This window comes from Haliotis rufescens, unplaced genomic scaffold, assembly GCF_023055435.1.
Source record: "Haliotis rufescens isolate VD_foot unplaced genomic scaffold, xgHalRufe1.0.p SCAF_10, whole genome shotgun sequence".
Classification (NCBI taxonomy): Eukaryota; Metazoa; Mollusca; class Gastropoda; order Lepetellida; family Haliotidae; genus Haliotis; species Haliotis rufescens.
This window is the reverse complement of record NW_025963780.1, coordinates 7,918,994-7,937,474: the sequence shown is the minus strand read 5'-3', so window position 1 is coordinate 7,937,474 and position 18,481 is coordinate 7,918,994. Positions and strand designations below refer to the sequence as shown.

At 39.6% G+C, this 18,481-nt stretch overlaps 1 protein-coding gene across 2 annotated transcripts in view; it reads right to left on the bottom strand.

Annotated features, from left to right (window-relative positions):
* LOC124118011 (hemicentin-1-like) overlaps nucleotides 1-18,481 on the bottom strand; it is a 208,306-nt gene that overhangs the window by 24,134 nt on the left and 165,691 nt on the right. Inside the window, exons 14-22 of one of the 2 annotated variants that reach the window (XM_048386729.1) lie at nucleotides 13,014-13,130; nucleotides 11,889-12,061; nucleotides 11,528-11,578; nucleotides 11,075-11,161; nucleotides 10,645-10,698; nucleotides 1,715-1,750; nucleotides 1,214-1,268; nucleotides 816-856; nucleotides 186-236 (exon numbers count right to left, since the gene is read on the bottom strand). In XM_048386729.1, coding sequence (XP_048242686.1) covers nucleotides 186-236; nucleotides 816-856; nucleotides 1,214-1,268; nucleotides 1,715-1,750; nucleotides 10,645-10,698; nucleotides 11,075-11,161; nucleotides 11,528-11,578; nucleotides 11,889-12,061; nucleotides 13,014-13,130 — 665 coding nt within the window. The remainder of the gene's footprint in view (nucleotides 1-185; nucleotides 237-815; nucleotides 857-1,213; nucleotides 1,269-1,714; nucleotides 1,751-10,644; nucleotides 10,699-11,074; nucleotides 11,162-11,527; nucleotides 11,579-11,888; nucleotides 12,062-13,013; nucleotides 13,131-18,481) is intronic. The other variant, XM_048386730.1, reaches the window with a different exon arrangement.

Below are 18,481 nucleotides of genomic sequence, written 5' to 3'. Positions count from 1 at the left end.
ATCAGCCAAGTCATTCAGCCTGACCACCCGATCCGTTTAGTCGCCCCGTACCATCGGCATGGGTTACTCGGGTCCTATTCTTACCCGGAGTTGGTTATCATACAATGAAATACATTATACCAGTGGCACATGAATGGTTAATGCACGACAAACGTATAGCAAGGAACATATGATGAATTACTTACACGTAACACCATTCAGTTGCCTGTTGTCCTTGTCAAAAAACTCTAATGTTCCTGCAAAACAAAATATGCAAACAGCTCAATAACTGGTCATAAATACTTTACCATGTGTATTATGCGCAAGGTAAAAGGTCGCCAAACTGAAGATACGATATTTAGCAACCCTCAAAATCACCGACATCCTTTCACAGTCAAAATGTCTGTTAGATTTAACTTTCAGAAAATGTTGAACATGTGCATTGAAACTCACATAATCTGGAGGACGCCGTTCCAATTAGAGTCTTAAAAACTTATTACAGAATTGTAGTCATACAGTTATGTGCTTTGTAAACAAGACGACGTTCCCAACAGTTATCGCTCAGCGGACTTTCCGCATTAGTGAGGTCCTGACCAACAATATTTCACTGTTTATACACTGTTAGAATGATTATATATTTCACTAATATATCTTGTTTGATGCAACCCACCTTGAAAAGTGTAGCATGGAAATTTATAGCACTGTATTCAGATACCGATAAAAGACGTCCAGTGTTAATTTAACGCAAGTTAAGTTATAAATAATATCTGGAGTGACTTGGCTACAATCCGTAGGTCAGTGTCGGTCAATCGTCGATGTGTAATGTGATGACCCACCTCCATTTGTTCTAATCACAACGAGGATGTCCTCTTCATCACTAAAATATAAATACATTAATTAAAATAATAATAAAGTTATTACGTTGCTTTTGATTAACCAAGCAAACGTTTTCGCTTTTATGGGGCCCGTAAACAGAAAAACGTTAGTCCAACGCCCACTAATGGACTACAGTGTCCTGATTAGCTGTTAATAGAATGGACGGGGCTTTTGTAGCATTATTGCATAAGAAATTACTAGAACCGTTTTTAAGGCAGTGAACAGATTAGTATTGAGTGATTCAGTGGACATTTTAGGCCATTGTCAGAAAAAAGTGCAGGTCGCGGTCCCCGTAAGATATCGAGCTCTGAAACACACTGTATCTGCACGTCTGTCCAGCAATACATGATGCACATACCCGCTATTGCTATCACCAACTCTGTTACTACGACAAGCGCACAAAGAGTTTTCCCCTGAAACAGAAAGCATGGCGGCACAATAGTAACTGGGATGTTCAGTAATTATATCTTCATATCCTGAGGACAGATACAGGCCATCTGATATAACCTTCATAATGACCAACTAATGGCTCGGTCGCATAAACGTGACGAGATGTACATGTATGTGCAGTGTGAACGTTAAATAATAACCTCATTTAGGTAACTTTCGGAAACCGTTCTATATCGACCATTATCAATTTACTTTGCCTTTGATTTATATAGGGTAATAGGAGTTCTGTCAGGACCCGACATCACAGTAAATCGCGCCTGGCGCAATAAACAAAGTTAAAGCCACTTTTACCGACGAAAGAGATTTTCTTCCCTTTGTTTCGTACATAAGCAGGCAATACAATTATGCTCATCATCAGAAAAGCATTTATATACTGATTCACGTTACAGGTGCTCTTATTTGTGCGTACCTTCGTTGTTGCACGTCAAACTCCCCAAATTGCACCCTGGAAAAGATAGAATGCATGATAGATATTCCGTGCATTGTTTGCTGTAACAATGCACAAAAAGAAATGTTGCAAATCACAATGATTTGTAGAAGATGTATTTCTTTATCATGTATTAAGTAGTTTCTCGGGAGAATAATACCAACGGACAAAAACGGTATGCGTTGGGGTCATTTACGGATATATGCAAATAAATAATGCCAGGGAGGTACCATTTTCAGTGTTTACAAACAAACCTGCCATCGTTCTTGTTTATCGGATGCGGGTAATAATTTATGTATGGAACCCTAGAAGGCACATTGACGTATTGTCGCCCTTACAAAAACAAAAGCAAAGTGTGTCAAAAAATAAATGCCACAGTGTGACATTTGACCGTCAGTTGAGTTGCCGCATGGTCGCATTGTCGAGCTTTATGGATGCATCTCCAATGTTGACAAATCTGTCGAGTGGTTGTACAAGTAACCTTAAGTTTGCCTCGCTGCGATGTTAATACTCTACTAACCTTAAACCCGCCATGGTTATGACACAAGCTAATGAAACCAAGCCCTGGTTTGTTCACACTGTGCCGGCAGATTATTTCACATTAATTGGCGAATGTACAAGTGAATGTTCAGTTTATTACAAATTCCCAAGGTGGTCAGAACCTTTGTTACCAGGGTGAAACATTTACGGTTAAGAGTAGAAGAGTTGCCAAGGTACACTGGAGATGTTGCAAGGCCGGATGACCTGCAACCATCAACAACTCTGAAGGAATGATAACATCATACAGAGATATTCACAACCACATGCCTGCTAACACCAAGATCGTTGTTGACGAATTCCTGACAAACATGAAGAATCTTGTCAATTATAGTATAATTTCGTTCAGTGCTCTTTCTCCAATGAACCAGAACCAGCCGTCACGATAATCCCCATTTTAATCATTCTATTGTTGAAGGGATTAGCACGGTAGATCAGCTAAATTACCCTAAACAATAGCTTTCGGCACAGTGTGAACACCCCCAACCCCTATATACCCAGGATAACTTAATTGAATAATTAGATTACAGACCTGACTCTAGTAAAATAAAATAAATACGTTAACAAATAATTTACCAAAGAATATCTTACTGTTTCATATATGGACAGATTAACCATACATTTAATACAGATTAGTAGCCTTTTAAAAAGTCTTAGTATCATAACATTTCACAATAACCTTTTTGCTAAAACTCAAGCTTTGCAATCAGTATGTATACCTTGGTCTCTGTGGTAATCGTATATACTCCAGTTAGGACTGGTCCATTACTCAGAAGGTGTTGTCTTAATTAAATCCCTCCTGGCCTCCTCCCAGGTTGTGTAACAACTGGGAATATAGAGGTGTGTGACAAATGGGTCGTGTAACTAATGGGAGACTAACCAGAGTGATGCTGCCACCAAATGTGGCCCAGTCCAGGCCTCCCATTTTCTTATACTATTTTCTAACAGACATATTTTGAAACTTAAAGGGCAAATAATGTCAACACAACAACTTTTTTTAATACTTTATGACATATTTAATTACCAATGTTTGACTAAACTTAAACTTGAAAAAACGGAAATAGCGTAAAACAGATGATAAAAATCGGCAAGCAAAATTGTCCCCCAAAACGTGCTCCCGGTGTTGTTACGCTGCGCTATTTCAATTTTCGGGCCGGCGCCCAGCCTGATCGGTCTTTTCTTGGAGGTTGTTTAACTGTTGTTGTTGTTGCTTTAAGTGTTTAAGAGGTCGCCTTCTGCCTTAGCAATTTCGACTGACCTGTCCCCCTTTCGGACTCACGTGTGAGAGTAGGGTACACATATCTATTGCGAGTTTGGTATTCACATAATTTCTGGGTTTCTTAATTATATGATTTCTATTTTCGTATATTGATATAATTTCATTTCTATATTTGGCTGCTATGTTTATATACGTTCGAGAAGCTGTCCATCTCTCAGAAATAGAGTTAGTTTGGCCTTCGCTTTTGCACCTATTGGCTTTAGGCGATAGCGGATCAAACTGCAATTCTTGTTTAAACCGAGCTTGGATAGGGAGTGGTCTTGACATTCTAATAACAAGTGAGCAATGGATTCAGCCTGATTGCAAGATAAACAAACCTTGTCCTAGCGCTTTGTGTGACCGAGTATGAGGCGTGAAATGGCAGATTCAACTTTCCTTTCATTTGAGTATGAGTTTGGCTTTTGTTGGATCTTGGGTTGAATTTTGTACAGCCATCTTTGAGCTATAGAGGCTTTGATTTTGCTTTTTATCTCTAGTTTACTAAAGGGAATAGGCTGTATCTCCGCTTTGTCTATTCACCGGACATCCATACAGAAAACCTTCACACCTTATATCCAGTAGGTCACCGGACATCATACAGAAAACACTCACACCTTATGTCCAGTAGGTCAACAGACATCCATACAGAATACACTCACACCTTATATCCAGTAGGTCACCAGACATCCAAACAGAATCCCCCCCCCCCCCCCCCCCCCCTTATATCCAGTAGGTCAACAGGAATATTTATGTGAGAGGGGATCCAACACAGATACACCTGTTACCCTTGGTCCGATAGGTTTGTATATTCGTATAGAATATTATTGACTGTGTTGGGCCTTGAGTTTGAGTTGCTGCCGCTGATGGCTTGAAGTGCACTTAGCGAGTTTCATAGGACGACTGCCTTTGCTTCTGGAAGTTCCAGTATGAGTTTGGGTGCATGATGAATTGCCTCAAATTCAGCAGTGAATACTGACTGATCATCTTGGGGTTTAGAGCTGTGGATATGGATCAAGTAACCAGCAGCGTTGGTGATAGGATTCGTGGATCCATCAGTGTATATCCACAGGGATTAATATATATTTCTAACCTGTATATATTCTTGTTGATATATTGATTTGTGTCTAGAGTGAAGCCAACGTCAGGTCTGATAATTGCAAAGGAGGAGAATACATAAGCCTGAAAGGAGAAATAATACCTAAATCAATATTGGCATCTGTAATGTGGGGTTTAATCCGAATGCCTAGTGGTGGGCCAAGCTTAGGCTTACTGTGAAACAGTTGTTCATAAGGGGGTTTAAAGACACAGTTGTATGTAGGGTTTAATTGGTTAGAATGCAATTTAGTAATGTATTGATACGGCGTTGCTTCAAAGAAAGTTCACCACCTTAAACATACAGGCGATAAACAGGAGATGTTTGAAATGCGCCAAGACATCGACTATATTATTTTATTATTTTACACATTAATGTACCACACTTATCCAGGTACCAGTATCTGCACAAATGTGATTTATTTGTTCCCCGACCATGGGATTTGTTTGCATTCCAGTTACCATGCCTAACTCCCTGGGTAAGTAAACAATCCAAGTTGGCTACGGGTGCTGGAGGGTTTTTACATCTATCTCACATATGGGGTACCCATTCCATGCTGGGTGAACAGAGGCACATGCCCGGTGTGACACCACAGGTTTTGACACTTTTGTTTCCACCATCTTGTCAACTACCATCAGATGAGTGGGTTCTTTGTGAGTGCACAGGTGAATGGACTGTACACATAATCTTAGTCCCTAATGGTGATCTTAATCTATTTTTGGTTAAATGCTCTTACAGGCTCCACCATATAATTGAGACACATCCTAATTTAGAGTGGAGGAGGGTTGTCTGTCACCTTCCAACTTTGTATTCGCAACGTCAATCAAGATATCTAGAGCCTTCAGGCATTTAGTTTTAAGATAGATAATGTGTGTACGCAAAGTCAATGATGATCGAAGATGAGTCGAAGGAATTTGGCACCCTCAACAACCCTGATAGGAGTGCCTTCCAAGAAGAGTTCAGAATATTTATGGTGCTTGTATGTCCTGCAAAAATGAATATACTTGGTCTTGGCTTTTGCAAACTTAAATACATTTCAAGAGACCATCAATTGAATCATTTTAAACCTTGTAAAGTCTATCGAGTTGTTTACTATGACAGACAAAATGCCTTGCGGGACACCTTGATCATGATCATTATGATCATACTTTCTGATTATAATGGTCAGACATTATAATGCTCTAAATCGAAAAAGATTGACACAGCATGTTGTTTATTTACAATTGCATTTTTTACAAAGATTCTAAATGTACCAGACGGTCACTGGTACTTCAATGCTTACAGAAACCACATTGAATGTGACTGATGAGATTGAATATTGCATTACGCCACAAAGGAGCAAAATTCCCTGATTTTCAGATCTATTCAAATATGTCTCCAAGCGTCTCCAAACATGAATCGGAGGTGTGGCAGGTTTAAATCATGATCACGCAGGGCTCAGGGTGCTGGTCATTTAGAGATTGAAGATCCGATCACTGAATTACAGAATGAGAAATATATAGAGAGCACAGTGTAACTGTAATGTGCCAAATCAGTCGTACTGGGACAGCTGGCAGATTGGTATGAAGTGAAACGGGGCCGTGGATCACTACCTGCCTCAACAAAACAGTAGCTTTAAAACCCATGGAGAAGATGAATAGAAGGAACTGTACTGTCACAAATCAAGGTTGTCCGTCTGTTTGACATACATGTCTGCTGGAGACAGATTGTTGACGGCGTATAATTTGTATTAATAAAAGTTGCTCATTAAAATTGGTCCTGAGACCTCTACCATTCCACCGAACCAGTGGATTTGAAATGTTCAATTACATGTCACTGGTGGATGAACAGGAGATTTATTTCTCCCATTTCGCGGTGACTTATTCCTGTTGCGCCCATGAGGATGAGGTGAGCAATTCAAGTCCTAAAAAGTTTAAATATATTTATTTTAAATATCTGTACAGGGTCATAGTGACCCTTTGGTACATGATATGAAGTTTTTGAGTAATCAACTATTTTTTGGCATTTTTTACAACAGGGGATGTTTTTTTTTTGGGGGGTGGGGGGTGGGGGGGTGGTTGTGCCATTGTGTAGATGTAAATAGTTCACTATCCCAGCTTCCCACCCGCCATTGTGTATCACAGGGACAATGTTGTAAGCCAGTGAATCTCCAGCTGGCAGCACCAAGGATACTGGAATGGTTTACTCATGCAGATTAACTAAAAATATATCAATCCACTAGATTGGCTCATGAGCATACGACTCTACGCAATTGACATATTTTACAATTAAAATTTAAGACTTGTTACATAAATGTTTTGACCTAAAATAGAAAAGTAAAATCAAAAGTCAGAACTGTACAAATACAATATCAAGTGCCCAGGGCCTGGTATGACCAGTCCATTAACAGGACCGGGCTCATCCTACCACTCGTCTAGGTCAAGTAAGGATCGAAGTGGTGTATTTGGCAAAGGAAGAGTTTCCTCATCCACCAGACCCCCGTCCTTCACCGACACAGGGGCGCAACCCACGGCCAACATGTTGCCCCCTTCGCTCGCCTTTTACGACAAGCAATGGGGTGCTGGAAACCATTCTACCCCGGGTCCCTTCAGGGCAAGTTGAAGATGATTACACACCCTGAACCTGAGGAAAATACATACTTGCTTCACTTAGGGCTTTGCATTACCGAAAGGGCTCGGCGAATAGGAAAGTAATATGTTACAGGGACGGAGAGACAGATTAGTCCAGGGTTCATCTGGACAGCTCTGATGGTCAGCTCTGATGCAAGGTTTTACAGGCGCTTTTGAGAACGTTTTGGCGACGCTTGCGTTACTCAACGTCAGTTTGTGGGTGGAAATGTAATGTATGGGGTGGCATCACAACTCCCGTGAGAACGCATCTCTTTAATTGTGTATGCTACCGGGACGAGGCCATGTTCTACCCTATGCAAAGAAACGTCAATGATTGTGTTATGGTAGAACGTTGATCAGAAGAATGTCCAAGTATTATGTTGTTATTTTCAATAACATAACATTGACATCACGTTTCATCAAGCACAGTTACTTTTTCCGTTTCAGCTTACATTTAGATGATTTATTTTATACTTACAAACAAACCCATTAAGTCTACAGTATTGTATCGTGCAATGTGTGTTACAAACTTTTTACATGCACTGTAGTATATTACTTTCGTATTCCGTATTCTGTCATTTGCTGTATATAGGCCTGTGGCTCAGATGCATGCACTGACAAACGATTTCTATAATACTTGTGGATGACATACTGTGCAAACTGGCCTACTGTGCTCGAACGGGACCGCTGATATATATACACACATTGAGAATTCAAAGTATTCGAAATCAATACGGACAGGTATACATACATATATTAAACTTTTAAACCCTCAGGTCAATTCAGTCTATTTCCGGGGTGAAAGCCATTTCAAATGAAAATGAAAGACAGCTGACCTTATTATTACGAATGCTTATGCAAATACTAAGACACTGACATACTTAAAACACAATAGCCAAATGTGGTCCAATTCAGTTTGTTTCCTCAGGATGAAGAGCCAGTTCAAATTCAGCCAACTAAACTTCACCAAATGTCGCCTTGTCCCGCTTATATTTATTTCTGCATATTTTCAATATTTAGCATTTCATCAAAATGTTGCGCTGTCGCTTTGTCGCGCTTTTATTAGTTACTGTTATTTTTTTCAAAACATGATCTTTGATTATAAATGAATGCGCCCTGGGGCGTATTTGTTTTTTTACAAGTGTTGCCCGCATGGTGGATCTAAATCACCAAGGAATTATTTTGGAGGTAGGTTGTCACTGCCAACGAACTATGGGGTCTTAAACCTATCCTTAAACCGATGTCTTGAGGCGAGCGAGTGGTTGCGGATTTGGGGGATAACAACTGTTTCCAAGACATCTCGGATGTACTGGTTACCTGTCAGGTTGTCTTGTTTGGTGACCAGGGCCATCTTGCAATTGTGTGAGATACATCCCCACACCATTACCGAGACACCCTCATAAGGGTCTGATGTTCCTAGGTGTATATACCATATCTCTGTGCCTCCAAGCCGCCCTCAGTCCTCCATCTGTGACATCATGCAGGAATCTGCTTTCTTCTTACAAAATGGATTTTCCGCCAGGTTCTCAGATTCCATGCTCCTTGTGCTAAACATCATGTGAAACGGAACCTCTGGTGATAATCTGCTGACAGGGACGTTTGGTGACGATGTCGATAGAGTAGCCATTCAGGATTCGTTGCAAATACGTGACTCGTTGTAAATGGATGTCGTACTAATCGAAACACCAGTCGGCTGGCTGATTACAGTGTAATGATAGCCCAGTTGAGGCCCATAGTTTTGAAGGATAACCCCGACTATTTGCCATCTTTGCGCCTCTGATTAGCTTTCGTTGCATGTTCACGAGGAGTGATTACTGGTAAACATTGAAAAATAGCGGATTTATATGCCTAAATTCCATGCCTGAAAATACCGCATTTTGGAGAATGCAAATTTGGCATGTGAACATCCTTATACTGTAAGACTTTTCTTGTCATTATAATTATCATCATTAATATTACTGTTGAAAATTATGGTGAGCTATCCTGGTTATAATGCCATATGTTCCACTGGACGAAATGTGTCATTATAACCATGGAGAACTGTATTTGATTCTCTCTGGCACAGCAGAAGTAGTCTTACACTACGGTAACTTGAAGAAACCTCACTTACGTGAGTTCTGCAATACATTCGTCAGTACAAACGCCAGTGTCAAGTAACGCCGTAACGGTGACCTAAAGAGGTAGATCAAGGAAGAACGGAAAGCCAAATTTCGCCTTTTCAAAAAGTGATTACTGTGGCCATTGTGGCCTAGGTTTTTAGCGTCTGGACTTAAACGTGTTGTCCAAAGTCAAAGGAATGACTAGAAAACCACATCTCTATATGTTTTTGTCCAGCAGGCATTTGCAATATATGCAGTTATCGTTTAGTATCATCTCTTTTCAATCGATGAATCTGGCATTACTATTTTCATATCACAGTGCTTCTCGAATTCCCGTTTACCTGTCTTTTTTTACATATACCGTGACATTGACGTGAATCGATTAAGTCGATAGAATAGAATAATGCATTTAAAAATCACATATGTATATTGTAACTATATATGAATATACCTATTACCATATGTATTACCAGGGGAATAACGTTTCAATCGGACGAGATCTAGTTGACAAGGGGTGCCTTCAAGTTGTGATAAGTGATAGCCAACCCATCGTATCCGGTCGACCAATACCGAGTCCCAGGGAGGGCAACAACAAGTACCATCTTTTACCTCGGACTGAAATCGAACCACCGATCTTCCGCTCTCCTGACGGACGCTCTTATCCACCAGACTATGGAGGCAGTCTGTTTGCATGAGAATCGCGACGAAGGGGACGTGTTAGTTAGCTAGTTGGTCTAGGTTGTGTCATCTCATCTTCCCGAGGCAAAGGAGTTAACTGATTGTAAAAGTCCAGTTTACACCCTTGCCGAACTAGGCGGGAATTATGGAGTTACATTTTGGCTGGACTAACGATTTTATGTATAATCCAATCAAAATCGCGGATAAACAATATGGCGACTGCCGTGCAGATTTTGATCGATTGCATGATTTAAAGAGCATGTGTACTGTCAACTGGGGGACCGACAGATGTTTTCATGTGTTTAATCAAGGTGCTCAAGTGATTTAATGTCTTTCGCTAGGTAAGACCCATTTTATTGCAATAAAGATCTTGATTATCGATCGGATCGTCTGGACTAGGCGCCGCCATTTTGTTTGAAGAAAATGCACGTGAAAGGAGAGGTGGAATCTGATTGGTCAATAGGAGGGACATAGAAGAAGAACATAACTCGTAACTGCCACTGGTGCCTCTACGATCGAGACACGAATTTCCAGCCGAGTTCGGCGAGGTTGGAAACTGGACTTTTATAGTCAGTTAACTGCCTTGCCTGGGAAGATGGTGTCATCTGTGCTACAACCCAAACGTAATACGTAAATACCTTCACAGGAACCGCACGAACTGCATGCACTGCATTTTTCACGGAGCAAGATGCCTGAAACATGAGACTGCATTTAAATTCAACAGTAGGAAATATTTAACCACTGTTCATTTAACGTAAATACCTATCGGGGTTTCAACGCCACTGTTTTAGTTGTATGACAGTAATTATGCTCTGTGTAAGATTAAATATTAAAGTCTTACTTGTTTACTTGTAACCAACCCATTAACAAGACTTATTAACCGTAGTGAATGTGATTTTCACCCCTAATAAGTGATAGTATTGACTGAATGAGGATCACGACTCTCGAAACTCCACAGAACCAAACAGAAATCTCAGCGAATTTTCCGAAGGGACGTTAATGAATAGCTGTAGCATGATCGGGATGTCCCGCGAGAATACGATTGTCGGACGCGAAAGAAGTACTAACTTGCCAGGCCGGTGGTAGTGAGGAGGAGGGCGCCGCCAACCGCGGCGACAGGGATCACTGTGTTCTTGCACTGGTCATTCGGTTCTGCTGTTGAGGAGCAGGAAACTGAGGTTTTTTTGTGTATTTGCAGTACTAAACTTATGTTTACTTCACTTAGGAGAAGAATCAACTGTGTTTTTATGTAAATAATAATTATTAGTATGAAAAAGAACACACCAACATCTCACGTTTAAAGATGTTCACACATTCGTTAGATTCTTCATTTAATGTTCCAACATATAAATTCACCTTTACCCCTTTCCCCTACCTACAGGCGTCTGTAAATGTTGTAATACAACGATGCCTCATATCCAAGATATTCACGAACTAACTTTCTCAATTTTCGTTATGGTGATGACATAATAATTACAGTGTGTAAGATATATTCTTCTGCCATATTAATAACACTGTTACCTGCTGTTGGTGAGCTTGTCGTTGTGGTCGTTGGCACCGTCTCAACTACAACTAATACCAGGAACTATATCAGTGTCAGTATATCAGCTGCAATTCATGTACTGGCACTGTCACTGTGTAATTAATATACTAATTACCTGCCAATTTGAATGACATTAAACAATTTGAGTAGGCTTTGAACGATTAAAATCCTGGAACTATTAACTGGCATGCACCTCGCCTCTTTAACAAAGTCTGTATCGATCTTCAAACCAATCATCATGCTGAGCTAACCTTATTTATATCAACATCTTGAACAAACAGCTCATACACCTATATGTAATTTGTTTAGAATCTGTTCATATCCACATGTACATCGTACCTGGAGACGTGACTCTACTCTTACAACATGTCAGCCAGAGGTCGTGGTCATGAGAACAATTTGCAATGGATGACAGTCGACATTCATTCAGAGTCCTCGCCCCTGTTAAACAAGTTACGTCACCGAGATGTATGGGTCCTAATCCTCCGCCCCTCATCGAATAGTCGCCATATCTGTATACATTGGACACAGTTGTTGTTAGTATATACACTTGAAAATACATATTTCAGTTATTAGTTGTAAGCTTATTTATTATTTGTACCTCATGATATAGTATCCATTTTAAATATCGCTTTGGTATAAATAAAAAGCCAATACGAAGCGTTGTTGAGGTAACGCAGACATCATTGTTGACGTCATATGCATAATGTCAGTTTCTCCACAGGGTTTCTCTTTACAGAAGGCACTGCTTCCTTTCTTCATCTGTCATAGATAATAATGCGATTATTACAGTGAATCACACTGCTTTTGGAAACTTACACTGGATGTTCAAATGTTATGACTCGCGTTTCGAAAATTCAGCACATACACACATATGTTTATTTTCAAGTAATGATGCCAACATATCTGACGCAACCTATATTGGCTTCTGATGCTGTACATGTAGTGTAAGAAGACATGATTCGGTGTTATATTCAGCTGAAGGGTTTTATAAGACATTGTATTTCAACATGTAGATCGACCACATTTGAACCTCTCGAAATAACGTCAGATACATGAATACATCTCTAAGTAACTGACTGACACACTCGGGACGTTACTCTGGACACAGAAGTTCGGCTTCTTTGACCACAGGGTCAGTCTTGTCCCCCTTTCAGTGATGATTCTTCACGGAGAAACTGAATGCTGGAAAGTATTGGGGCAGTCATGTAACCCTTTTCACCTAGCAGTGGTTGTAGTGTAGAAATTATGTAGAACAAATGCAATATTTCTCTCTGGCGATTTGTGGTTTGCAATTTTCAAGATCTCTCAACAGCCGCCATTGAATCTAGCGGCGTAGTTGTGCCAATGTTCCATTATAAAATATTAGCAGATATATAGTGCGACCTGTGGTGTAATGTAAAATTATCAGTGGTGAATAACTAGACTGTGTATGCACCTGGTTTAAGGGATCTGAATACATACTGATATCCCTTCATGCCACAGACAACTTCCGTTTCTGCCGAGGTCCATGTCCTCCCACAAACAGTACCGCTAGATGACGTTCCTTTCAACTGGACTGTTAGGCGACCGCTGACACACCTGTATGAAGAAGCGTATTTGAGTTGCATTTGGAAGTATATATCAATTATTGTGCATGGCTTATGCATATTCGGAATTTTTCGTCTGCACACTCCATATTTCATGAATGCAAAATATATTTTTAATCTAAGGCTGAATAAATTCAATCAACGTCACTTGCGCTGACACAAATGTCATAGTTCAGTTTTCTTTTTGTCTGGAAATTTGGACATCAAACGCAATTATGTACATTTGAATGATGCGTTTTCAAATATTGAAAATGTGACACTACTTTGCTTTGGACAACATTCAGGGTCACTGTTGAAATAACCATGTGTCAGGGGGAAAAGGTACAACTAGAGTGGACACTACGTCTCACAGTCAAGCCCTCAAGCAAATGGGTGCCTAAACTTGCAATGTCGATGTACTCCTTGTTTTTATCAAGGTTAAGGTTAAGTCCCCTTCCAATGTATATTTATTAGGTTGAGTATGTGAACATTGTTCAATCCGAGAACAACACATAAAAAGAAATTATATCTTAACTTCTTTCTTAAAGTAGCTTTGAATCTAACAATAAAGATACCGTTCGACCAATCAGAGCATTTTGGAAATATATGAGCGGGGCAGAGCTTTCCGAATCCCGCTGTGTCTCTGTAATAAACTTTGGACTTTCTATAAACTTTCTACATTATTCTTACTTTAACTTTAATGTAAGTCATTTGTATTTGTTCTTTCCTAAATCACTTTTTAACTTTGTGTGTATATAGAATGTTTATTATATGAATATGTGAATTGTCTTGTATTGCTTGTTCAACGTCAGCAGTATTTTTAGTCTTTCTCATAACTAGTGAGTAAATGTACATGTAAATGTTAAAGGGCACTCCTGTCGTGAGCAGTATTTTAAAAGCCATGTATAAGACATATTGTGATAAGCGCGGCATTCAAGACCGTAGTCATTCTAAAATAAGGCCTTATTAATATAACATTTGTTCAGATGTTTTGAACTAATTATGCATGACACTGCTTCTGTAATAATTGTTGGAACGCATAAGTTGCTCTGTCGTCGGAATCTACATTTTACATACTTCTAGTTTAAGGGCCAAAGAGCTTGAGATAATCGCAATCCCAATTGGTGAAAATAGGACGATCTTGAACTTCTCAATGCCAAGAAAAGTAGTCATCCCAACACTACTTGTCTACCTCCAAAGTCTACACCAACCAGCCCCGCTTCTGTCTACCCACCATACAGGACCTCTTCTATCCAAGTCACGCACATACATGTGCCAAAAGATAAGGTCTCAGGATATTTCACGCAACCTAGATTATATTATTTGATACAACAAAACTCCAGGTGCAGCAAGGTCCCACAAAGAGTGTTGATTGCTTTAATGAAAATTTTCAAATGAAAATAATCGAGATCCTTGATTCATGTTTAACCATTATCATTACACCGATGGGTGAGTTCCTATGACAAAGACAGAGACATAACTTCAGTTAACACCCCAAGTCAACAGCTTTGGAAACGAAGAGATGGACAGTATGCTTGTGGCTACCCTCGTAAGTCGTCTTCATCCCCACCAGAAACAGTACCAACAGCTAAACCACAGGCTTGATGAGAACTAACATTTATCATCAACAGCAGTATGCACCCGGTCAATCACAGGAAAACCGCAGAGACCACCAGCCGAGGACAAATCAACCCTCGTCATTATGGCAGTCACCATCAAGACATCCGCGGCCACATCACCGAAAATAGCGTCCAATTTGCGAATGTCCGTCTGGGTGTCCGTATAGAGCACATTGTCCTTACTGGCAACTTATCTGCAGGTGCTGTAGAAGGCGCAGTCATGTAGAACTGATCTGCACTGTTAAAAATGCCAAAATATTTTGGACGAGGCTACGGATTCTTCATAAGAGGTATGGTAATTATTCTTCTTATTAGCACTAAATAATATATATATTGTTATACCTCGATAACGAATCCTGCAATTTCATTGATTAATACATAACACATGATGAAACTATACATTTCAGTGTAGACCCCGACATAATGTGACTGACACTGACCTCGAATATTGACTCTCAGTATTGACATGTCACGTTGACTAGTCTGCTAGAAAATAAGATGGCGTCTGGTAAGAACATTTTACAGTTACTAGCTACGTTACTGTAACAAAACAGAGGACGGTTAAAATACTTCATAAATTTTAAAGTGGATTTCGGTATAACAAAACACTTGGGGTGGAAGGGATCGGGTCCTAGGGTCCTTGTTTTCGCATTTTGACCTCGTCAAGAATAATTGTTTGCATACTATTGTGAGAGATCCAACACCAGTTAAACCTGTTTAATTCAGACACCTCAAAAGTTCTCCAGATGCTTCCCTTGATAAAAATAGTATTCAGATTAATATCAATAAAACCCATACACCTGATTTGATTGGTAGGAGGGCTGATATATGGGGTTACTCAAAACATCCTCCAAAACGCAGGCTATTCTATGAACAAGTTGAAACCTTCCGTTCACAAAACAATATTGTAGGTCTTGATGGTGACACATCCAGTGCTGCTAGGCTCTATAACAATGCCTATCAAAGTATCCTACCTCACATTTGAGCACAACTTTCTTGGATTGTTTCACACCTGCACAACTAACTAATCTTATGAATAGATTTCCTTAAAACTATATTACTCATAGTTTGTTTAGGGTCCATTTAGGGTCCATTTAGAGGGTCGTATTTCAAAGTGTGTTTCTGTTGAGACATTATTGCGTTGAGACATGTTTAAAGAACAAAAGTCCATTGTCATGTGCAAATCTATTCTAACAAAAGTCATGTGACCGATAATAAGTCTGTTCACCCGTCAAAGTGAGAGTATTTGTCCAAAACTGAAACGTCAAAAAGTCACGAAAACAACTTCATTGTCCGAAAAAACTCCCAATAGAACGAATGTGATCCACGTGATGCGATAAGTGTCTGGGTGGTTGCCAAGGGAAGATTGTTCCACTTTTCAGAAAGAACATTGCCGAGTTCCTGTAGAGTTGCCTGAAGGACAGGGCATCGGGAGAGGACCTGCAGCTATATGTGCACAATCAGCAAAACAATGGCAGATCATTTCCGTTTCTTTCTGAAAATCACGTAGTAAATGCAGATTTGCAGTCAAGAAGGTAGGACACGACAAAGAATGTAACCTACCTTAGACACATTTTTAAAGGGAAGGCATTGACGTTGATCCATTGAAATTTGAAACACATAACATTGAAAACACAGCAACATATTGTTCAGTTTTTGTGGCCTTGCAGGTTACTATCACAGATTTGTCTACAAACTTGCTAAAATGCTGTTCCATTAAATATTTTATTGCAAAAGGACACAACATGTCAATGATCAACTTGGATTCCTTTGATTCCTAAAATAATGCTCTCATCTCTGCACCAATGGGATAATCCTTTCATATTAACCACTGATGAGTCTTCTGTAGCAACTGTACACATTCTTATTCAGCTATATTATACAAGAGTGAGTGAGTGAGTTAAGATTTAACGCCGCATCGGCATTATTTCAGCAGTATAGCGACGAGAACAATTCGAAATATCTGCAATTGAGTTATGAATACAAAGTTATTTTTAATAACAAATTTCTCAAACATATTTTATCATAGCAATATTATTTACAACTGTTTAAACCATGGCTACTTTGTCCATGCTCTAACAATATCCCTCAAACTAAGTTAAACAAAGTCATGCAGATGCGTCACTCGGGTGCAACGGTCCTGCCTGACCCTCGGCCGGTCTTGGACACCGCCTGTGTGTTGATGCCTTGAGATCAATCTGGTGATGTCATTCAAGGTGCCTTGCCACTGCACCGGACATCCCCCTGGCTATCGACGGCATGAGCAAGAATACGATCACGAAAGGTGCATGGTTCGCCGAGAGGGGGCCATTTCAGAAGCGACGACGGTTAGAACAAATAGGAGTGTGAGTGAGTGAAGAAGGTTTGAACTTGATTGACAATATTAAGTTGTACAATATTACATGCTCGCTTGTACCTCTCACAGCTTTCATTTTCTCGAATTGTTTGTGTAGATCGATTTTACTGTACTTTGATTTTCTGTCATAGTTTTTGCGCATGTCGAAGGTTTTGGCCGTAGTCTTGTCATTCATTAGAGATTGGGCATTCGTTCTACATGCACTAGTCACAAGGCCACTTGGTTTAGGAAAATAAGAATTGCCATAATTGTTATCGATTACTATAATAATAATTGTTTACGCTTAATCACTGTGTCTAAATTCATTATTTTCAAAGCAACACAGTCCAGTACAGATATTCAGCAGCACACGTCAACATTTCAGCCTGTTCAGACGTGTTGAGTTGTTGCACCCGCCAGTGGAAAACACCATTTCGAGTGTCATGTGTCCTGGAAGTGTTTTATTCTAAAATTCCATATATTTGTTCTGGTCAGAATCAAACTTTATTAATTAATTCCGAAATAATAACTATTTTTAGCTATCATTGTGATCTACAAGCTGGCAGGAAGTGACTATGAAAGACTGTGAAATCACGAATTTGCTACAGACGGTGTTGTAGAAACAAGTAAACAGGAACTGACATCTCGACTTAAACTCAAAATCATAAGCGCCTGATGTATGAACTGAATAGATAAGTGTCTAATGTGTGAACTGAAGTCATAAGTGCCTGATGTATGAACTGAAGTTATAAGTGTCTAATGTATGAACTGAAGTCATAAGTGCCTGATGTATGAACTGAAGTCATACATTGTGAGTGTATAATGTATGAACTGAAGTCATAAGTGTCTAATGTATGAACTGAAGTCATAAGTGTCTAATGTATGAACTGAAGTCATAAGTGCCTGATGTATGAACTGAAGTCATAAGTGCCTGATGTATGAACTGAAGTCATACATTGTAAGTGTGTCATGTATGAACTGAAGTCATGTGTTTAATGTATGAACTGAAGTCATAAGTGCCTGATGTATGAACTGAAGTCATAAGTGTCTAATGTGTGAACTGAAGTCATAAGTGCCTGATGTATTAACCGTAGTCATAAGTGTCAAATGTATGAACTGAAGTCATAAGTGCCTGATGTATGAACTGAAATTATACATTCTAAGTGTCTAATGTGTGAACTGAAATCGTAAGTGGCTGATGTGTGAACTAAAGTCATAAGTGTCACTGAAATCGTAAGTGGTTGATGTATAAACTGAAGTCATTAGACACTGGTGCATAAACTGACATCATTAAGTGTCGGATGTATGAACTTAAATCATAAGTGACTGAATCTGATGTATTTAGAAGGTCCCTAGTACTTCAATCCAGCCGCTTCTTCAGATGGAACGTTTTCCCAAATTGCAGTCACC